Consider the following 23,419-nt stretch of genomic DNA (forward strand, 5'->3'; position numbering starts at 1 on the left):
GACACCAAGGATAAGGGTCTGGTGTGATGGTGGCTGGTAGTGACACCAAGGATAAGGGTCTGGTGTGATGGTGGCTGGTAGTGACACCAAGGATAAGGGTCTGGTGTGAGGGTGGCTGATAGTGACACCAAGGATAAGGGTCTGGTGTGAGGGTGGCTGGTAGTGACACCAAGGATAAGGGTCTGGTGTGATGGTGCTGGTAGTGACACCAAGGATAAGGGTCTGGTGTGATGGTGGCTGGTAGTGACACCAAGGATAAGGGTCTGGTGTGATGGTGGCTGGTAGTGACATCAAGGATGAGGGTCTGGTGTGATGGTGGCTGGTAGTGACACCAAGGATAAGGGTCTGGTGTGATGGTGGCTGGTAGTGACACCGAGGATAAGGGTCTGGTGTGATGGTGGCTGATAGTGACACCAAGGATAAGGGTCTGGTGTGATGGTGGCTGGTAGTGACACCAAGGTTATAGGTCTGGTGTGATGGTGGCTGGTAGTGACACCAAGGTTATAGGTCTGGTGTGATGGTGCTGGTAGTGACACCAAGGATAAGGGTCTGGTGTGATGGTGGCTGGTAGTGACATCAAGGATAAGCGTCTGGTGTGATGGTGGCTGGTAGTGACACCAAGGATAAGGGTCTGGTGTGATGGTGGCTGGTAGTGACATCAAGGATAAGGGTCTGGTGTGAGGGTGGCTGGTAGTGACACCAAGGATAAGGGTCTGGTGTGATGGTGGCTGGTAGTGACACCAAGGATAAGGGTCTGGTGTGATGGTGGCTGGTAGTGACACCAAGGATAAGGGTCTGGTGTGATGGTGGCTGATAGTGACACCAAGGATAAGGGTCTGGTGTGATGGTGGCTGGTAGTGACACCAAGGATAAGGGTCTGGTGTGATGGTGGCTGGTAGTGACACCAAGGATAAGGGTCTGGTGTGATGGTGGCTGGTAGTGACACCAAGGATAAGGGTCTGGTGTGATGGTGGCTGGTAGTGACACCAAGGATAAGGGTCTGGTGTGATGGTGGCTGGTAGTGACACCAAGGATAAGGGTCTGGTGTGAGGGTGGCTGATAGTGACACCAAGGATAAGGGTCTGGTGTGAGGGTGGCTGGTAGTGACATCCAGGATAAGCGTCTGGTGTGATGGTGGCTGGTAGTGACATGAAGGATAAGGGTCTGGTGTGCAATTTTAGGGGGAGCCCCACACTGTTTTGTTATGGGGTCCCCCATTAACATCTATAAAACCTCTTCATCTAGGATAAGGGTCTGGGATAGTTGAAGGGAATCCCTGGACGTGTTTTACATACAGAAGTAAGTGAAGGGGAGGGGCCATACTATACCCAGGGTGTGTAACCCAATGAAGGGGAGGGGCTCATACTATACCCATGGTGTGTAACCCAATGAAGGGGAGGGGCCATACTATACCCATGGTGTGCATCCCAATGAAGGGGAGGGGTCATACTATACCCAGGGTGTGTAACCCAATGAAGGGGAGGGGTCATACTATACCCAGGGTGTGTAACCCAATGAAGGGGAGGGGTCATACTATACCCAGGGTGTGTAACCCAATGAAGGGGAGGGGGTCATACTATACCCATGGTGTGTATCCCAATGAAGGGGAGGGGCCATACTATACCCAGGGTGTGTATCCCAATGAAGGGGAGGGGCCATACTATACCCAGGGTGTGTATCCCAATGAAGGGGAGGGGCCATACTATACCCAGGGTGTGTATCCCAATGAAGGGGAGGGGCTCATACTATACCCATGGGGTGTATCCCAATGAAGGGGAGGGGCCATACTATACCCATGGTGTGTATCCCAATGAATGGGAGGAGCTAATACTATATCTATGGTGTGTATCCCAATGAAGGGGAGGGGCTCATACTATACCCATGGGGTGTATCCTAATGAAGGGGAGGGGCCATACTATACCCATGGTGTGTATCCCAATGAAGGGGAGGGGCCATACTATACCCATGGTGTGTATCCCAATGAAGGGGAGGGGCCATACTATACCCATGGGGTGTATCCCAATGAAGGGGAGGGGTCATACTATACCCATGGGGTGTATCCCAATGAAGGGGAGGGGTCATACTATACCCATGGGGTGTATCCCAATGAATTGGAAGGGGCCATACTATACCCATGGGGTGTATCCCAATGAAGAGGAGGGGTCATACTATACCCATGGGGTGTATCCCAATGAAGGGGAGGGGCCATAGTATACCCATGGGGTGTATCCCAATGAAGGGGAGGGGTCATACTATACCCATGGGGTGTATCCCAATGAAGGGGAGGGGCCATACTATACCCATGAGGTGTATCCCAATGAAGGGGAGGGGCCATACTATACCCATGGGGTGTATCCCAATGAATGGACATCTGAGGGCATCCTGCCAGCTCAATCCACCACTGAAGATGGTATTCCATTGCTACCCTCCCCATGGCTGTAGGTTGCATTGTGGGGGTGGGGGGGGTATTGCAGAGGTAGATGGGGTGGGGCTCTAGTGGCGTTTCCTCAGGCCCGCTGTCCTGGCCAAGGTATACAGGTGTATATACTACAAGCACCATGTACCTGAGAAGCTCATTTATTTCTCCACATTGCAATGGCGGCTCCATTGGAGATCAGTTGGAGAGTAGGCGGCTGGGAAATGTCATTTACCGACAACGTCATTGGTTTGTCTGTGGTGCTGTGGTGGGTTGTATACGTCGTATAGATGGGCCACTACACAGGTGGGGTCACGGCATCCCCCAGGCATGTGATTTACAGGACATTTAGCATTTTTAATGTTGCCCTTAAAGGATTATTGCTTTGGTAAATGCCCCTCGGGGCGGTGCCCCCCCAATGCCATCCCCTTGCCCATTAGCCCAGGAAACGGCCATTACTGATTCCTAATATTCGGCTCCCATTGACTTCAGATTCGGCACCCAGACATTTGCAGAGTTTGCACACTGGCCCAGAACCCGAACCTCCGGCATTCAGCTGATGGCTACTCAGTGGGTGAAGTCATTGCATCAGAAAAAGACAGCCAGGAAAACAGCATTTGTGGTCATCGGGGGCCGTCTATATGTAAATGAGTGAGTTGGGATAGGAGGAAGGAGGAGCCGCTGACATCATCCAGAATTGTACCCGCCCATTATTAACCCATTCCATTCCAACAGGAGAGGATGAGAAAAAGGAAATGAAGGACGAAGAATGGCCAAACAAGACGCAGCAAAATGGGGAGGTGTCCTACTACACCCACGGTGCGTATCCTATGGAAGGGGGAGGGGCTCACACTATACCTGGGGGGCGCATCCCGCTGAAGGGGGAGGGGCCATACTATACCCATGGTGTGTATCCCAATGAAGGGGAGGGGCCATGCTATACCCAGGGTGTGTATCCCAATGAAGGGGAGGGGCCATGCTATACCCAGGGTGTGTATCCCAATGAAGGGGAGGGGCCATACTATACCCATGGTGTGTATCCCAATGAAGGGGAGGGGCCATGCTATACCCATGGTGTGTATCCCAATGAAGGGGAGGGGCCATGCTATACCCATGGTGTGTATCCCAATGAAGGGGAGGGGCCATGCTATACCCAGGGTGTGTATCCCAATGAAGGGGAGGGGTCATACTATACCCATGGTGTGTATCCCAATGAAGGGGAGGGGCCATACTATACCCAGGGTGTGTATCCCAATGAAGGGGAGGGGCCATGCTATACCCAGGGTGTGTATCCCAATGAAGGGGAGGGGTCATACTATACCCAGGGTGTGTATCCCAATGAAGGGGAGGGGCCATACTATACCCATGGTGTGTATCCCAATGAAGGGGAGGGGCCATGCTATACCCAGGGTGTGTATCCCAATGAAGGGGAGGGGCCATGCTATACCCAGGGTGTGTATCCCAATGAAGGGGAGGGGCCATGCTATACCCATGGTGTGCATCCCAATGAAGGGGAGAGGTCATGCTATACCCAGGGTGTGTATCCAAATGAAGGGGAGGGGTCATGCTATACCCATGGTGTGCATCCCAATGAAGGGGAGGGGCCATGCTATACCCAGGGTGTGCATCCCAATGAAGGGGAGGGGCCATGCTATACCCATGGTGTGCATCCCAATGAAGGGGAGGGGTCATGCTATACCCAGGGTGTGTATCCAAATGAAGGGGAGGGGTCATGCTATACCCAGGGTGTGTATCCCAATGAAGGGGAGGGGTCATACTATACCCATGGTGTGTATCCAAATGAAGGGGAGGGGTCATACTATACCCATGGTGTGTATCCAAATGAAGGGGAGGGGTCATACTATACCCAGGGTGTGCATCCCAATGAAGGGGAGGGGTCATGCTATACCCATGGTGTGCATCCCAATGAAGGGGAGGGGCTCATGCTATACCCATGGTGTGCATCCCAATGAAGGGGAGGGGCCATGCTATACCCATGGTGTGTATCCCAATGAAGGGGAGGGGCCATGCTATACCCATGGTGTGCATCCCAATGAAGGGGAGGGGTCATGCTATACCCAGGGTGTGCATCCCAACGAAGGGGAGGGGCCATACTATACCCATGGTGTGCATCCCAATGAAGGGGAGGGGTCATACTATACCCATGGTGTGCATCCCAATGAAGGGGAGGGGCCATACTATACCCATGGTGTGCATCCCAATGAAGGGGAGGGGTCATACTATACCCATGGTGTGTATCCCAATGAAGGGGAGGGGCCATACTATACCCAGGGTGTGTATCCCAATAAAGGGGAGGGGCTAATACTATACCCATGGTGTGTATCCCAATGTAATGGGAAGGGGTCATGCTATACCCAGGGGTGGACTGACCATTGGGGAATTCCGGCACTGCCCGAGGGCCCAGGGTCAGTAGGGGGCCCCATGAGATGTCCCTGGTACCTTTCATAGGCTTTTTTGGGTGTGATTTGAGTGTGGGCGAGGATATAGGGGCCCCATGATCCCCTATTGCCCGGGGGCCCCATGAGTTGTCAGTCCGCCCCTGGCTATACCCATGTTGTGTATCCCAATGAATGGGAGGGGCTCATACTAATCGATGCTTATAAACAATGTTACTTTGTATCTCCATCTCCCGTCTGATCGATGTTTATAAACAATGTTACTTTGTATCTCTCTATCCCCCATCTGATCGATGTTTATAAACAATGTTACTTTGTATCTCTCCATCTCCCGTCTGATCGATGTTTATAAACAATGTTACTTTGTATCTCTCCATCTCCCGTCTGATCGATGTTTATAAACAATGTTACTTTGTATCTCTCTATCTCCCGTCTGATCGATGTTTATAAACAATGTTACTTTGTATCTCTCCATCACCTGTCTGAACAATGTTTGTAAACAATGTTACTTTGTATCTCTCCATCACCTGTCTGAACAATGTTTGTAAACAATGTTACTTTGTATCTTTCACCCATCTGAACAATGTTTATAAACAATGTACCTTTTCCTCTCTCACCTGAACAATGTTTATAAACCCTGTGTTATTATACAGTGACACTTATTGATCCTTTGTGCTTCCTTCCTCTGTGGCAGTGGGGAGCGCAGTGTACCGGAGCCGAGGCTCTGGGAAGGAACGCAGGAAAGACGCGGTCAGAGCGGGTCACAGATTTGGATGCATTGGCTCCCTGAGTGAGATGGAGCGCGGCGGAGGACACCGGCGGGGAGGGAGGAAGAAGAGAGGCGGCTGGCACCATTTGGCCTTCCGGGACCGCCAGCAGTTCCAGCGCAAACTGAAGAAACACAACATGACGTACATGGAGGAGGAGCGCCAGAGGGGGCAGCGCTTCAGCGAGGAGGAGAACGAAGCTCTGGTGGAGAACGTCCTCATTTATTACCGGGAATTATGCGGTCACTCCGCCGTGAAGGGCAGCGCCACGCGGAAGAGGCGGCTGTGGCAGGAGGTGGTGAACAAAGTCAACAGCGTGGCAACGACGTACCGGACCATCGAGGTGTGCAAGAAGCGCTACGGCGACTGCAGGCGAGCGGTGAAGCTGAAGATGGCGGCTCTGGAGCAGCAGGCGCTGGGAAGGGGCGACCCCCACGAGCAGATCAGATTCAACAGCTGGGAGGACAAACTGCGGCAGAAGATCTCCGCTCTGATGTGCGGCGGAGGGCAGCAGGTCCTGGATACGTGCGAACCTACCATGCTGGAGCTCGCCGGTAAGTGTCCCCCAGTGCATGAGGCCATAAAACGGGGTACCCACCCCGTCCCCATAACCCGTCCTTGTTACCCGCCCCCGTAACCCACCCCATATCCTGTCCCCGTAACCCACCCCCGCAACCCACCTCCATAACCGCCCCCATAACCCGCCCCCGTAACCCACCCCATATCCTGTCCCCGTAACCCACCCCCGCAACCCACCTCCATAACCGCCCCCATAACCCGCCCCCGTAACCCACCCCATATCCCGTCCCCGTAACCCACCCCCATAACTGCCCCCATAACCGCCCCCGTCACCCACCTCATATCCCATAACTCACCCCCGCAATCCACCCCCATAACCCGCCTCATATCCCGTCCCCGTAACCCACCCCCGCAACCCACCCCCGTAACCGCCCCCGTAACCCACCCCCGCAACCCACCCCCATAACTGCCCCCATAACCGCCCCCGTCACCCACCCCATATCCCGTCCCCATAACCCACCCCCGCAACCCACCCCCGTAACCGCCCCCGTAACCCACCCCCGTAACCCACCCCCGTAACCCACCCCCGCAACCCACCCCCATAACTGCCCCCATAACCCACCCCCGTAACCCACCCCATATCCCATAACCCACCCCCGCAACCCACCCCCATAACCGCCCCCATAACCCGTCCCCATAACCCGTCCCCATAACCCGTCTCCATAACCCATCTCCATAACCCGCCCCCCATAACCCGTCTCCATAACCCGTCTCCATAACCCGTCCCATAACCCGCCCCCCATAACCCGTCTCCATAACCCGTCTCCATAACCCGTCCCATAACCCGCCCCCCATAACCCGTCTCCATAACCCACTATAAAACATAATTTGCTGAGAATATCTCCGCAGACGTGATCTGACAAATGGAAACCTTCCCAGATCGACTCCACAGGCCGCAGTAATCCCGCCGCACGGTCCTGTAGACGCCTGCGTCCGTTCTGGAGATATCGGGACACTTCCCTCGGCTCCCCTGTAACCAGCTTCTTCTCTTTCAGGCCTCAACCCCATGGAGATCCTTGGCTCCGCCCTCTGCCATTCCTGGACCCCCACCGTGGACACGGCAGGTGAGACCCCCCCATATGTCACACTCCATCCTATGACAGTCATGAGGTGCGGCGAACCCCACACTGAACAATAAGTCCTTCCAATATCCACCAGCCAATGGTTGAAGGAGGTCGGCGACTAAATCCTCCCATTGAACCCTCAACTCCAGACAAAGGTCAGGCCCCCCAGCAGTTGGGTATTGATGGGGTGGTAAAATTTGGCGCTGAGAGGAGATAATCGCTCGGTGATATGGTGACAGGTAAGTCGATGATGTCAGCACTAGTGGTATCAGCTCCCCTGAGAGCACGGGTGTCACTGGCGGCCCTCCAGCTGTCCCCAAACTACAAGTCCCATGAGGCCTTGCAAGATTGGTAGTTACCAGCGTGACTCCCAAAGGCAGAGGCATGATGGGACTTGTAGTCACTCAACAGCTGGAGACAGTGTGACACCTTATGTAGGAATATAAGTCTGACACAAGAGGGCGCCAAGTGCAGTCAGTATAAAAAGTGTATCGATAAAGTAGCCGAATACTCGCAAGGAGGAAATCAGATCGGGCGTTGGAGACGTGTCCTCGAAGGGGCCAGTGCAGGGGCCCATGGTGTCCAGTGCAGGGGCCGATGGTGTCCAGTGCAGGGAGACAGGACAGGAGATGGAGAGATACAAAGTAACATTGTTTATAAACATTGATCAGACGGGAGATAGAGATTAGAGATGAGCGAATCGAACCTGGCGAAGTGGAATTCGATTCGAATTTCAGGAAAAGTGTCCCTGCAGAGAGCTCCGCTATTTCTGACAGTTCTCTGACAGAAGGAACACATGTACAGCAGTTGAAACATTGTATCTATTTGTTTCCATTTAGGATACAGATGTTTCAACCGCTGTACATGTGAAGGAGCTGTCAGAGAACTGTCAGAAATAGAGGAACTCTGCACATACACTTTTTGCCGGCTTGGAATTCTTCTTATTTTCATCCTACTTCTTCTTCTTCTTCTTCTTCCTCTTCATCCTCATCCTCATCCTCTTCTTCTTCTTCTGAGGATGAGGATGAAGAAGAAGAAGAAGAAGTAGGATGAAAATAAGAAGAATTCCAAGCCGGCAAAAAGTGTATCTGCAGAGCTCCTCTATTTCTGACAGTTCTCTGACATTCCCTCCATACAGCGGTTGAAACTCCTTCTTCTCATCCTTCTCCTTCTCCTTCTTCTCATCCTTCTCCATCTTCTCATCCTTCTCCTTCTCCTTCTTCTCATCCTTCTCCTTCTCCTTCTTCTCATCCTTCTCCTTCTTCTCATCCTTCTTCTCATCCTTCTCCATCTTCTCATCCTTCTCCTTCTCCTTCTTCTCATCATTCTCCTTCTCCTTCTCCTTCTTCTCATCCTTCTCCTTCTTCTCATCCTTCTCCTTCTCCTTCTTCTCATCCTTCTCCATCTTCTCATCCTTCTCCTTCTCCTTCTTCTCATCCTTCTTCTCATCCTTCTCCTTCTTCTCATCCTTCTCCTTCTTCTCATCCTTCTTCTTCTTCTCATCCTTCTTCTCATCCTTCTCCTTCTTCTCATCCTTCTCCTTCTTCTCATCCTTCTCCTTCTTCTCATCCTTCTCCTTCTTCTCATCCTTCTCCTTCTCCTTCTTCTCATCCTTCTCCTGCTTCCTATCCTTCTCCTTCTCCTTCTTCTCATCCTTCTCCTTCTTCTCATCCTTCTCCTTCTCCTTCTTCTCATCCTTCTCCTTCTCCATCTTCTCATTCTTCTCCTTCTTCTCATCCTTCTTCTCATCCTTCTCCTTCTTCTCATCCTTCTTCTTCTTCTCATCCTTCTTCTCATCCTTCTCCTTCTTCTCATCCTTCTCCTTCTTCTCATCCTTCTCCTTCTCCTTCTTCTCATCCTTCTCCTTCTTCTCATCCTTCTCCTTCTTCTCATCCTTCTCCTTCTCCTTCTTCTCATCCTTCTCCTTCTCCTTCTTCTCATCCTTCTCCTTCTTCTCATCCTTCTCCTTCTCCTTCTTCTCATCCTTCTCCTTCTCCTTCTTCTCATCCTTCTCCATCTTCTCATCCTTCTCCTTCTCCTTCTTCTCATCCTTCTTCTCATCCTTCTCCTTCTTCTCATCCTTCTCCTTCTTCTCATCCTTCTTCTTCTTCTCATCCTTCTTCTCATCCTTCTCCTTCTTCTCATCCTTCTCCTTCTTCTCATCCTTCTCCTTCTCCTTCTTCTCATCCTTCTCCTTCTTCTCATCCTTCTCCTTCTCCTTCTTCTCATCCTTCTCCTGCTTCCTATCCTTCTCCTTCTCCTTCTTCTCATCCTTCTCCTTCTCCTTCTTCTCATCCTTCTCCTTCTCCATCTTCTCATCCTTCTCCTTCTCCTTCTTCTCATCCTTCTTCTTCTTCTCATCCTTCTTCTCATCCTTCTCCTTCTTCTCATCCTTCTCCTTCTTCTCATCCTTCTCCTTCTCCTTCTTCTCATCCTTCTCCTTCTTCTCATCCTTCTCCTTCTTCTCATCCTTCTCCTTCTCCTTCTTCTCATCCTTCTCCTTCTTCTCATCCTTCTCCTTCTCCTTCTTCTCATCCTTCTCCTTCTTCTCATCCTTCTCCTTCTTCTCATCCTTCTCCTTCTTCTCATCCTTCTCCTTCTCCTTCTTCTCATCCTTCTCCTTCTCCTTCTTCTCATCCTTCTCCTTCTCCTTCTTCTCATCCTTCTCCTTCTCCTTCTCCTTCCTCATCTCCAAGGGCATTTAAATTAAAGGTACAGTGTTCTGCACTAATATAAAGGCTCTCTGAAGCCTAGAAACCCTTTTAATAAGTTAAATTCGTAGCGAATTAATTCGCATCGAATCGAATTTCTTCCTCAAATTCGGCGAATCAGCCGAATCGAATTTTTGAATAATTCGCTCATCTCTAATAGAGATACAAAGTAACATTGTTTATAAACATCGATCAGACGGGAGATGGAGATACAAAGTAACATTGTTTATAAACATCGATCAAACGGGAGATAGAGATACAAAGTAACATTGTTTATAAACATCGATCAGACGGGAGATAGAGAGATACAAAGTAACATTGTTTATAAACATCGATCAGACGGGAGATGGAGATACAAAGTAACATTGTTTATAAACATCGATCAGACGGGAGATAGAGAGATACAAAGTAACACTGTTTATAAACATCGATCAGACGGGAGATAGAGAGATACAAAGTAACATTGTTTATAAACATGGATCAGACGGGAGATGGAGATACAAAGTAACATTGTTTATAAACATCGATCAGACGGGAGATAGAGAGATACAAAGTAACATTGTTTATAAACATCGATCAGACGGGAGATAGAGAGATACAAAGTAACATTGTTTATAAACATCGATCAGACGGGAGATAGAGAGATACAAAGTAACATTGTTTATAAACATGGATCAGACGGGAGATGGAGATACAAAGTAACATTGTTTATAAACATCGATCAGACGGGAGATAGAGGGATACAAAGTAACATTGTTTATAAACATCGATCAGACGGGAGATGGAGAGATACAAAGTAACATTGTTTATAAACATCGATCAGACGGGAGATAGAGAGATACAAAGTAACATTGTTTATAAACATCGATCAGATGGGAGATGGAGAGATACAAAGTAACATTGTTTATAAACATCGATCAGACGGGAGATAGAGATACAAAGTAACATTGTTTATAAACATGGATCAGACGGGAGATAGAGAGATACAAAGTAACATTGTTTATAAACATCGATCAGACGGGAGACGGAGAGATACAAAGTAACATTGTTTATAAACATCGATCAGACGGGAGATGGAGAGATACAAAGTAACATTGTTTATAAACATCGATCAGGCGGGAGACGGAGAGATACAAAGTAACATTGTTTATAAACATCGATCAGACGGGAGATAGAGATACAAAGTAACATTGTTTATAAACATCGATCAGACGGGAGATGGAGAGATACAAAGTAACATTGTTTATAAACATGGATCAGACGGGAGATAGAGGGATACAAAGTAACATTGTTTATAAACATCGATCAGACGGGAGATGGAGAGATACAAAGTAACATTGTTTATAAACATCGATCAGACGGGAGGTAGAGAGATACAAAGTAACATTGTTTATAAACATCGATCAGACGGGAGATAGAGATACAAAGTAACATTGTTTATAAACATCAATCAGACGGGAGATGGAGAGATACAAAGTAACATTGTTTATAAACATCGATCAGATAGATTAGATCAGCGGTTCTCAATCTGGGGGTCGAACGACCATTTCCCAGGGGTCGCCTAAGACCATCGGAAAACACATATTTCCGATGGTCTTAGGAACCGAGACACCGCTCCTGTCTCAGGCGATCTGTGGGCGGGATGATATGCTGCCCCTGTCACCTGGCCACACCTCCGGGATCACTCAACAGCTCTGCCTCCTCGCCGCTGATTGGCCAGCGGAACTGTAGCTCAGGAGAGGCACACAGGTGGCCAATCACCGGTAAGGAGGTGGAGCTTGGAGAGGAGGAGCCGAGCGTAGATCAAGGAAGATCGAGTGAGCTGCCGGAGCGAGTGAAGAGGAGAGCGGCCAGAGAAGGAAGACAGCTGACAGGGAAGTGCAAATTTTGCTGCTGCAGCCAGGTATGCAGGATGTAGATGGGGGAGGGAGAGAGCGAGCCCAGGCTGGAGCAGGAGTCAGCAAGGTAAGTATCATTGGTGTCAGTGGGAGGAATAGTGTCCCATCATTGGTGTCAGTGGGAGGAATAGTGCCCCATCATTGGTGTCAGTGGGAGGAATAGTGCCCCATCATTGCTGTCAGTGGGAGGAATAGTGTTCCATCATTAGTGTCAGCGGGAGGAATAGTGCCCCATCATTGGTGTCAGCGGGAGGAATAGTGTCCCATCATTGGTGTCATTGGGAGGAATAGTGCCCCATCATTGGTGTGAGTCGGAGGAATAGTGCCCCATCATTGGTGTCAGTGGGAGGAATAGTGTTCCATCATTAGTGTCAGTGGGAGGAGTAGTGCCCCATCATTGGTGTCAGTGGGAGGAATAGCGCCCCATCATTGGTGTCAGTGGGAGGAATAGTGTCCCATCATTGGTGTCAGTGGGAGGAATAGTGCCCCATCATTGGTGTCAATGGGAGGAATAGTGCCCCATCATTGGTGTCAGTGGGAGGAATAGTGCCCCATCATTGGTGTCAGTGGGAGGAATAGCGCCCCATCATTGGTGTCAGTGGGAGGAATAGTTTCCCATCATTGGTGTCAGTGGGTGGAATAGTGACCCATCATTGGTATCAGTGGGGGGAGGAATAGCGCCCCATCATTGGTGTCAGTGGGAGGAATAGTGACCCATCATTGGTATCAGTGGGAGGAATAGTGCCCCATCATTGGTGTCAGTGGGAGGAATAGTGCCCCATCATTGGTGTCACTAATACCAACGATGGGGCACTATTCCTCCCCCCACCGACACCAACGATGGGGCGCTATTCCTCCCCCCACCGACACCAACGATGGGGCGCTATTCCTCCCCCCACTGACACCAACGATGGGGCGCTATTCCTCCCCCCACCGACACCAACGATGGGGCGCTATTCCTCCCCCCACCGACACCAACGATGGGGCGCTATTCCTCCCCCCACTGACACCAACGATGGGGCGCTATTCCTCCCCCCACTGACACCAACGATGGGGCGCTATTCCTCCCCCCACTGACACCAACGATGGGGCGCTATTCCTCCCCCCACTGACACCAACGATGGGGCGCTATTCCTCCCCCCACTGACACCAATGATGGGGCACTATTCCTCCCCGCACTGACACCAACGATGGGGCACTATTCCTCCCCCCACTGACACCAATGATGGGGCACTATTCCTCCCACTGACACCAACGATGGGGCACTATTCCTCCCACTGACACCAATGATGGGGCACTATTCCTCCCACTGACACCAATGATGGGGCACTATTCCTCCCACTGACACCAATGATGGGGCACTATTCCTCCCACTGACACCAATGATGGGGCACTATTCCTCCCACTGACACCAATGACGGGGCACTATTCCTCCCACTGACACCAATGATGGGGCACTATTCCTGCCACTGACACCAATGATGGGGCACTATTCCTGCCACTGACACCAATGACGGGGCACTATTCCTCCCACTGACACCAATGACGGGGCACTATTCCTCCCACTGACACCAATGACAGGGCACTATTCCTCCCACTGACACCAATGATGGGGCACTATTCCTCCCACTGACACCAATGATGGGGCACTATTCCTCCCACTGACACCAATGATGGGGCACTATTCCCCCCACTGACACCAATGATGGGGCACTATTCCTCCCACTGATACCAATGATGGGGCAATATTCCTCCCACTGACACCAATGATGGGACACTATTCCTGCCACTGACACCAATGATGGGGCACTATTCCTCCCACTGACACCAATGACAGGGCACTATTCCTCCCACTGCAAAATTACAGTTTTGAAGTACCAACAAAAATAATTTTATGGTTGGGGGTCACCACAACATGAGGAACTGTATTAAAGGGTCGCGGCATTAGAACCACTGGATTAGATAGAGATGGAAAAGTAATATATTTATAAACAATGTTACTTTGTATCTCTCCATCCCCCGTCTGATCGATGTTTATAAACAATGTTACTTTGTATCTCTCTGTCTCCCGTGTGATCGATGTTTATAAACAATGTTACTTTGTATCTCTCCATCTCCCGTCTGATCGATGTTTATAAACAATGTTACTTTGTATCTCTCTATCTCTGAACAATGTTTATAAACAATGTTACTTTGTATCTCTCTATCTCTGAACAATTTTTATAAACAATGTTACTTTGTATCTCTCCATCTCCCGTCTGATCGATGTTTATAAACAATGTTACTTTGTATCTCTCCATCTCCCGTCTGATCGATGTTTATAAACAATGTTACTTTGTATCTCTCCATCCCCCGTCTGATCGATGTTTATAAACAATGTTACTTTGTATCTCTCTATCTCCCGTCTGATCGATGTTTATAAACAATGTTACTTTGTATCTCTCTGTCTCCCGTGTGATCGATGTTTATAAACAATGTTACTTTGTATCTCTCCATCTCCCGTCTGATCGATGTTTATAAACAATGTTACTTTGTATCTCTCTATCTCTGAACAATGTTTATAAACAATGTTACTTTGTATCTCTCTATCTCTGAACAATTTTTATAAACAATGTTACTTTGTATCTCTCCATCTCCCGTCTGATCGATGTTTATAAACAATGTTACTTTGTATCTCTCCATCTCCCGTCTGATCGATGTTTATAAACAATGTTACTTTGTATCTCTCGATCTCTGAACAATGTTTATAAACAATGTTACGTTGTATCTCTCTATCCCTGAACAATGTTTATAAACACTGTGTCAGACAGCAGCTCCCTACCACCATATTGAATGATGGGAATTGCTGACCAGTGCAGGGGGGAGGGGCAGAAGTGAAGGACGGGACGTACTGGGCATGCTCTGTGTATTGGGCATGTGTCCACAGCTGGCTATAGGAGACCGGCACTTGGGCCCAGTGGCGCCACCTTCTGAATGACGCAGTTTCCGAGTCATCTTCCTCCTCCAGCTTCCTCCCCCCCAGGATAGTAAACCTCCCCCTCTTGTCTTGCAGCCTCCTCCATCGTGCAGCCGGGGGGCTCGGTGGAGACGTTCTCGGAGGGGGAAGAGGCCACGTCACCCCTGGACGTGCAGATTGTCAGCGAATGGTCGGAGGTGGAGTCGCCCCAAAATCACAGCGAGAGGACGGAGCTGCCTGAACCCCCATCAGAGCCCAAAGCCTCCGCCCACATGGACAGCGGCGAACATGTGACCGACCCTCAGCCGCCATTCACCGACCAGCATTACCAGCGTCTCCAGGAGGAGCTGAACCAGAGCCTGAGGCAGATGACGAGGGCCCACAGCTCCGAGCTGCACAAGCTGCGGGAGAACGTGGTGGAGGGCCACAGTCGCATCGTACAGCACCTGGAGGGCGTGGCCTCGGAGGTGCGGGAGTTAAACGCCCACGTGCGGCAGATCCACATGAACCAAGCGCACTTCAACCTCATGTTCCAGAACTATCTCAGTGACACCAAACAGTTCTACGGGGCCATGGTGCAAGCCATGAGGAATCTACAGCAGCCCCAAGCCGTCAGCCCCATGGCTTCCGCCGCGTCCTCCCCTGCGGCGTCACCTAAGCCCCACCCATCGCCAACCCCGCCCAATCCGCTGCTACTGACTTCAACGCCTGACTTTACCACCCTGTCCCCGGCGGGATCGGCCGAACCGGCCTCCGCCTCCTCCACCGCATCAGAGGTACCGGTCTACACCAGCAACCACAGCACCCGGAGGTCCTCTTCAGCCTTCCAACCCCAAAAAAACCATTAAAGGGGGTCCAAAGCAAAAAAAAAAACTGTTTAAAAATGTTTGAATGAAGTTGGGAAGACTTAACACCCCCCCTCCCCCCAGGTTTGCTTCTGCTATTGGGGAGATTTGCCTTCACTTCCTGTTCTGGGAATTCTCTCCAAAGTGAAGGTCTCCATTGGAAGGTCTCCCCTCTGTTCTGGTGACAATTCCAAATGTCGGCTTTCCCATCACTTCCTGTTTTGGTGACACCAGGAGAAGTAGGGTGACTCTCCCCAGTGGGGACACAGGAAGTAGAATAAAAGGTGTGGGGTGATGGATCTCTTAAAGCAGTAGATGTCCTCAGTCTGGTCAGGAATGGTTCACCTCGGGTAGATCTGCCAGGAGTGGGGGGCGCAGGTATGCTTTTTGTTTCGGGGGATCGTGAGGCTATTTGCCCCAACGCGTTTCGGGTGATCGAGTGGCTCCAAAGTGTTTCGGGGAATAAAGTGGTCGTTCATCATAGCTTGGTGCTCTTGAATGAAGCATGAAGTGGGCGGATAACATTGGAGGAATCTGGAGGATTAGTATGGTCACTCCAGATGCTGGTTAACTCCACCCTCCTTCTCCCCCTCCAGTCTTGCACAGGTGTGCCGGCTCCTCCCCTCCAGTCTTGCACAGGTGTGCCGGCTCCTCCCCTCCAGTCTTGCACAGGTGTGCCGGCGCCTCCCCTCCAGTCTTGCACAGGTGTGCCGGCGCCTCCCCTCCAGTCTGGCACAGGTGTGTTGGCTCCTCCCCTTCAGTCTGGCACAGGTGTACCGGCTCCTCCCCTTCAGTCTGGCACAGGTGTACCGACTCCTCCCCTTCAGTCTGGCAAAGGTGTACCGACTCCTCCCCTTCAGTCTGGCACAGGTGTACCGACTCCTCCCCTTCAGTCTGGCACAGGTGTACCGACTCCTCCCCTCCAGTCTTGCACAGGTGTACCGGCTCCTCCCCTTCAGTCTTACACAGGTGTACTGGCTCCTCCCCTTCAGTCTTGCACAGGTGTAGCGGCTCCTCCCCTTCAGTCTTGCACAGGTGTAGCGGCTCCTCCCCTCCAGGCTTGCACATGTGTACCAGCCCCTCCCCTCTAGTCTTCCGGCTCCTCCCCTTCAGTCTTGCACAGGCGTACCGGCTCCTCCCCTTCAGTCTTGCACAGGCGTACCGGCTCCTCCCCTTCAGTCTTGCACAGGCGTATCGGCTCCTCCCCTTCAGTCTTGCACAGGCGTACCGGCTCCTCCCCTTCAGTCTTGCACAGGCGTACCGGCTCCTCCCCTTCAGTCTTGCACAGGCGTACCGGCTCCTCCCCTTCATTCCTGCTCAGGTGTACCGGCTCCTCCCCCCTTTCAGTCTTGCACAGGTGTACCGGCTCCTCCCCTCCAGTCTTCCGGCTCCTCCCCTCCAGTCTTGCACAGGTGTACCGGCTCCTCCCCTTCAGTCCTGCGCAGGTGTACCGGCTCCTCCCTTTCAGTCTTGCACAGGTGTACCGGCTCCTCCCCTTCAGTCTGGCACAGGTGTACCGACTCCTCCCCTTCAGTCTGGCACAGGTGTACCAGCTCCTCCCCTGGACAGGAATGGCTTCCTCTGATTTGACTGCACACTGTGAGTTTCTCGCAATGTGCATTACAAGCTGCAGCCAATCAGATAGAGCTCCGCCCCATTTCCTGGCTGGAGCCTGACTGTGTGATCCTGCCCAGTCTGATCAGTGGCTTCCTCCACCCGCCGCCTTCACGGAGCCCCGCCCAGTCTGATCAGCGGCTTCCTCCACCCGCCTCCTTCATGGAGCCCCGCCCAGTCTGATCAGCGGCTTCCTCCACCCGCCTCCTTCACGGAGCCCCGCCCAGTCTGATCAGCGGCTTCCTCCACCCGCCGCCTTCACGGAGCCCCGCCCAGTCTGATCAGCGGCTTCCTCCACCCGCCTCCTTCACGGAGCCCCGCCCAGTCTGATCAGCAGCTTCCTCCATCCTCATCCTTCCCGTGACGATCTGGAACTACAGACCCCCTCAGAATGCCGCTCGCCTGGCTGCCTCAGATGCAGAGTAAAGGCGTACAGACCAACTCCAGGGTGGGCCCTAAAAGCCAATGTCCCCCCTCAGCATAAGTATATAACGCCGGTCCTCATGGGGTCCCTTACCCCCCCCCAAACCGCCGTTGGTCCCCCGAAGCCGCTCTTCATCCCCGTTCGATGACGTCATCATGTACAATGCAGAACCAAGGGGCCATCACCCATCCGGCTCTGTACATGATGACGTCACCTCCAGCCCTTGAGGAGGATTGTGGATTTACACAGCTCCACCAGCCTGGTGACCCCCGTTTTCTCTTACCGCTTGGTCAGTGCCCCACCCCCCCAGCCTGTGATTGGACATTGAAGGAGCAGCAGGCTAACGAGCTTTCCTCCCGCCTTTTTCAGCACATGTGACTACAGCCCACCCTGATTGGGTCCTCGTGCGGCCCCCTCCCCCTCCTGTAAAGAAGATTACAAGAGGCTGATACATAATTCTGGAACTTACACCGGTGGGATTTCAAAATGACACTTTAAGGGGTCTGTTCCCTAAAAAAAAAAAAGTCGTTGGACGATTGTGACGAACCTTCGACCATCCGCGACGAAATCTGGCCGCATTCTGCTTCTTAGAATAATCGGCGGCTCCATCTGGTGGCTATAATGCGGTATTGTTTCCTGAAATCCCTCAGTCAGGTTCATACCACATTATGGCCACTAGATGGGGCTGATAGGACACATATTAAGGGGAGAATTCATGGAGGATGGGCGAATGGTCGTCATGTTCGTCCAGTGATTTGCTGGAAGAGGGAGGGGCAGTATGGAGGGGCCAATCGGGACCCAGCTATGTCCACATGTGCTGACCAAAGGAGTGGCCTCATCCATGTGCTGCTCCTTTCCCTGTCCAATGAGCAGGTTGGGGGGGTGTTTTCGCCTGGTGGAAGATCTGGCTGTGCAGCCTGGTAGGGTCGCCTGGATCACTCGACTGACTGAACAGAATGATGGAATCAAATCGCATGGTGCCCATATTATCTGTGTGTTTAGCTTTGGATCTGGAACTCCGCCCCTGACGTAGCGGTGGAACGCCCCCAGCACCAGCAATGCTCGGCACTCTGCATGACACCACACCCTGGTGCTGACGGGTCAAAGAAAAGGTACCAAATGTGGCGGCTGCCTTCGTTTTCTGCTTTGGCTTTTTTTCTTTTCACCTGGTGATCCTGCCAATAACACGCCTCCTGTCCTAGGGGGGCAACGCTCAATGTGCTGTATCTAGGTGAGGACTGACAACTCATGGAGCCCCCAGGCAATAGGGGATCATGGGGCCCCTGTGTCCTTGCCCACACTCAAAAAAGCCTATGAGAAAGGTACCAGGGACATCTCATGGGGCCCCCTACTAACCCCGGGCCCTCGGGCAGTGCCCGAGTTTTGTCAGTCCGCCCCTGGCTGTATCTATGGAAGATCAGTGTGGCCGCCCTAGGATGCACCCCTGACTTGGACTACAAACACCTCCCCCTTTCCTTTGCATATGGAGGGGTTTTGTAGTTCACAAAAAAGCTGGGAACGCTGATAACTTTCAGAGCACAGGAAGGTACAAGGACACCGGATTTCTGGCAGGATCAACAGATGTGTTCCTCTTCTTGCTGAAAACTAACGCAACCACCACATCTTAGGACTGTTAAAGGCACACTCCGCCTTTCCAAGTTTCATGCTTCATCGTATTTAGGGTGTCACAAGGAACACGACATTCTACAGACACTCCCCCCAACCATAACAGGTCATGTGCCCTCAAAATGACAGGGAGGGCCATGTTGGTTAGAACAAGGGCCTCTTCCCCACAACCCTGGCTCGGTGGCTGTGCTCCCCACAACCCTGGCTCGGTGGCTGTGCTCCCCACAACCCTGGCTCGGTGGCTGTGTTCCCCACAACCCTGGCCCCTGGCTCGTTGGCTGTGTTCCCCACAACCCTGGCTCGGTGGCTGTGTTCCCCACAACCCTGGCTCGGTGGCTGTGTTCCCCACAACCCTGGTTCGGTGGCTGTGTTCCCCACAACCCTGGCTCGGTGGCTGTGTTCCCCACAACCCTGGCCCCTGGCTCGGTGGCTGTGTTCCCCACAACCCTGGCTCGGTGGCTGTGTTCCCCACAATCCTGGCCCGGTGGCTGTGTTCCCCACAATCCTGGCCCGGTGGCTGTGTTCCCCACAACCCTGGCCCGGTGGCTGTGTTCCCCAAAACCCTGGCCCGGTGGCTGTGTTCCCCACAATCCTGGCCCGGTGGCTGTGTTCCCCACAACCCTGGCCCGGTGGCTGTGTTCCCCACAACCCTGGCCCGGTGGCTGTGTTCCCCACAACCCTGGCCCGGTGGCTGTGTTCCCCACAACCCTGGCTCGGTGGCTGTGGGGGTGCAGGCTTATCGGAATCTAGAAGCCCTTTTCGGATAATACGGTTCCCATATACCCTCCCACATTTAATTTCTTGGTGTGAACTTCCACATTGGGCGTTGACTGTTGGGTCAATGGGGACCCGAAGTGACCCAAAATGAATCTGTTTCTGAGGTCACGTTCCTTGAGGTCATTGGTCTCAGATCTGGTACTCACATTTTTAGTCCTCAATATGACTGGGGGGGCATGGTGATGGGGACTAGGGCCTCTTCCCCACAACCCTGGCCCGGTGGCTGTGGGGATGTGGGCCTGTTGGAATCTGGAAGTCCTGTTAGGATAGAGTGGTTCCCATATACCCTCTCACGTTTAAATGCTTGGTGTGAACCTCCACTTTGGGCGATGACTGTTGGGTTAATGGGGACCCAAAGAGACCCAAATTATTCCATTTCTGAGGTCACATTCCTTGAGGTCATTGGTCTCAGATCTGGTGGTCACAGGTCCTTAGTTCTCTATATGACTTGGGATGCCCATGTTTGTGAGGATAAGAGCCTCTTCCCCAAAACCCTGGCTCAGTGGCAGTGGGGGTGCGGGCTTATCTGAATTTGGAAGCCTTTTCAAGATAGAGTAGTTCCCATATACCTTCCCCCACGTTTAAATGCTTAGTGTGAACCTCCACTTTGGGTGATGACTGTTGGGTTAATGGGAACCCGAAATGGCCCAACTTATTCAATTTCTGAGGTCACATTCCTTGAGGTTATTGGTCTCAGATCTGGTGGTCACAGGTCTTTAGTTCTCAATATGACTGGGGATGCCAATGTTGGTGAGGACAAGGGCCTCTTCCCCACAACCCTGACCCGAAGCGATCAAAATGAATCCATTTCTGAGGCCACTGTCCTTTACGTAATTGATCTCAGGTCTGGTCTTCACATTTTTAGTTCTCAATATGACTGAGGGGGGCGATCATAGTTAATCTATTTCTGAGATCCATTTCCTTGAGGTCAATGGCCTCAGGTCTGGTCCTCAATATGACTGGGAGGGGCATGGAGATGAGGACAAGGGCCGCTTACCCAAAACCCTGGCCTGGTGGCTTATTGGAATCTGGAAGCCCTTTTAGGATAAAGTGGTTCCCATATACCCTCCCACGTTTAAATTCTTGGTGTGAACCTCCACTTTGGGTGATGCCTGTTGGGACAATGTTGACCCAAAGTGATCAAAGTTAATCTGTTTCTGAGAACAATTTCCTTGAGGTCGATGGCCTCAGGTCTGGTCCTCAATATGACTGAGGGGGCATGGAGATGTGGACAAGGGACTCTTCCCCACAACCCTGGCCCAGTGGCTGTGTGGGTGCGGGCTTATCGGAATCTGGAAGCCCTTTTAGGATAAAATGGTTCCCATAAATCTCACCACATTTAAATTCTTGGTGTGAACCTCCACTTTGGGCAATGACTGTTGGGTCAATGGGGACTCGAAGCGACCCAAATTATTCCATTTCTGAGGTCACATTCCTTGAGGTTATTGGTCTCAGGTCTGGTGATCACAGGTCTTTAGTTCTAAATATGACTGGGGATGCCAATGTTGGTGAGGACAAGGGCCTCTTCCCCACAACCCTGACCCAAAGCGATCAAAGTGAATCCATTTCTGAGGCCACTGTCCTTTATGTCATTGATCTCAGGTCTGGTCTTCACATTTTTAGTTCTCAATATGACTGAGGGGGGCGATCATAGTTAATCTGTTTCTGAGATCCATTTCCTTGAGGTCAATGGCCTCAGGTCTGGTCCTCAATATGACTGGGAGGGGGCATAAAGATGAGGACAAGGGCCGCTTCCCCACAACCCTGGCCTGGTGGCTTATCGGAATCCTGAAGCCCTTTTAGGATAAAGTGGTTCCCATATACCCTCCCACGTTTAAATTCTTGGTGTGAACCTCCCCTTTGGGCAATGACTGTTGGGTCAATGGGTACTCGAAGCGACCCAAATTATTCCATTTCTGAGGTCACATTCCTTGAGGTTATTGGTTTCAGATCTGGTGGTCACGGGACTTTAGGCCCATGTTGGTGAGGACAAGGGCCTCTTCCCCACAACCCTGACCTGAAGTGATCAAAATTAATCCATTTCTGAGGCCACTGCCCTTGACGTCATTGGTATCAGGTCTGGTCTTCACATTTTTAGTTCTCAACATGACTGAGGGGGGCCATGGTGACCAAATTAATCTATTTTTGAGGTCACATTCCTTGAGGTCATTGGTCTCTAGTCCGGGGCTCTCATATCTAAGCCTGGCACAGCTCAGCATATGATACTCCATGTGAAAATTAAATAACTGGCCAATCACCATCGCCAACAGATTCCAAAACATTTCCATGTATGGGTTTCCACCATCTACGACTACTACAACATCCAGGACAGGTGGCTCTGCACGGTCATGTGACACAAAAGGGGTGGAGCCCCATCACAAGCCAACAGACCAAATGAGCACAGCTTTGTCGAATTTTACCAAAAATGTTCGGGTTCTTCCTGTGTTACAAAGTTACACTTTATTTATTACAGAAGGTTTTTCTGTTGAAGTTTATTTTGGAAGTGAACGTTATATTATCAAGTTGCGTGATTTGTATTGTAAGGAGCTGGGAATTGTCCACCACGTCCTACAAAGAAGTCCAGGAAATAGCGTGACCGGCTCTCCTGGTTCCGGAGAGCGACAAGTAGCGTGGCGATTCCTTCCACAGATCTTGAACGTTCCATGTGTGTGTGCGCCAGTCTTGTAATTGAAGTGAAGAGAATCAAATAAAACTTTTATGTTTGTTTTTTAAAACCCGGGTGTGATTCCTGCCTCTCCGGAACATTAGCCTAGAGCGGTCAGTCTCAAGAGGTGATAGCCTGTCCTCTAGTTCCTTGAATGTCCCGGCACAGACTGCCAACATCGCGGTGAATAAACAGGTCACCTCCAAGTTAGCCAACACTTCTGATCGGCCACGTGTGGGACTGGTTTATCGGTCAAAGGTTTTCACTGTAAACTTCCATAATTTGGTATCTTCAAGCTCACTGCCTGGCCGATACAACAACATCTCCCTCCAGCACCCCACCCACTCTTAAGGCACAAGGGCACCTGTTAGGTCATGTCCACCACTTAGATCAGTGCAAGAATGTAGGTAGGCCTACATTTTCCTGGGGCCAACAATGGCAACCTACATGTGGTTCACCCCTCCTACCCACAGGACCGGTCAGAGATATAACATACGACTATTATAGGGTGTCAGGGCAGGGGCCGAGGAACGGACAGGCAGGCCTAACAATGTAACGCACTGGCTGACGACAACCACCACCCACAGACCGAAGTCCCTCAGGGCGCAGAGTCTAAGTCCCAGGCTGCCCTTCACCAGGGCCCCTGATGGTGGGCATGGA

At 51.4% G+C, this 23,419-nt stretch overlaps 1 protein-coding gene across 1 annotated transcript; it reads left to right on the top strand.

Moving 5' to 3' along the window:
* The first annotated feature begins 3,078 nt into the window (after positions 1-3,078).
* LOC149428404 (uncharacterized) lies at positions 3,079-22,829 on the top strand. Its single transcript, XM_089667456.1, has 4 exons — positions 3,079-3,235; positions 5,528-6,154; positions 7,175-7,243; positions 14,905-22,829. Exons 1-4 carry the CDS (start codon positions 3,172-3,174, stop codon positions 15,654-15,656), a joined length of 1,512 nt encoding a protein of 503 aa, XP_089523582.1. The 5' UTR covers positions 3,079-3,171; the 3' UTR covers positions 15,657-22,829.
* Positions 22,830-23,419: the final 590 nt, after the last annotated feature.

This window comes from Staurois parvus, unplaced genomic scaffold, assembly GCF_062004578.1.
Source record: "Staurois parvus isolate SC_StPar_1 unplaced genomic scaffold, SC_StPar_1.0 ptg003260l, whole genome shotgun sequence".
Lineage (NCBI taxonomy): Eukaryota > Metazoa > Chordata > Amphibia > Anura > Ranidae > Staurois > Staurois parvus.

Coding starts and splice junctions, on each gene's coding strand:
- LOC149428404 (XM_089667456.1), top strand. CDS start 3,172: ATGAAGGACGAAGAATGGCCAAACAAGACGCAGCAAAATGGGGAGGTG. Junction 3,236..5,527: donor GGTGTCCTACTACACCCACG/GTGCGTATCCTA, acceptor CCTCTGTGGCAG/TGGGGAGCGCAGTGTACCGG. Junction 6,155..7,174: donor TACCATGCTGGAGCTCGCCG/GTAAGTGTCCCC, acceptor CTTCTCTTTCAG/GCCTCAACCCCATGGAGATC.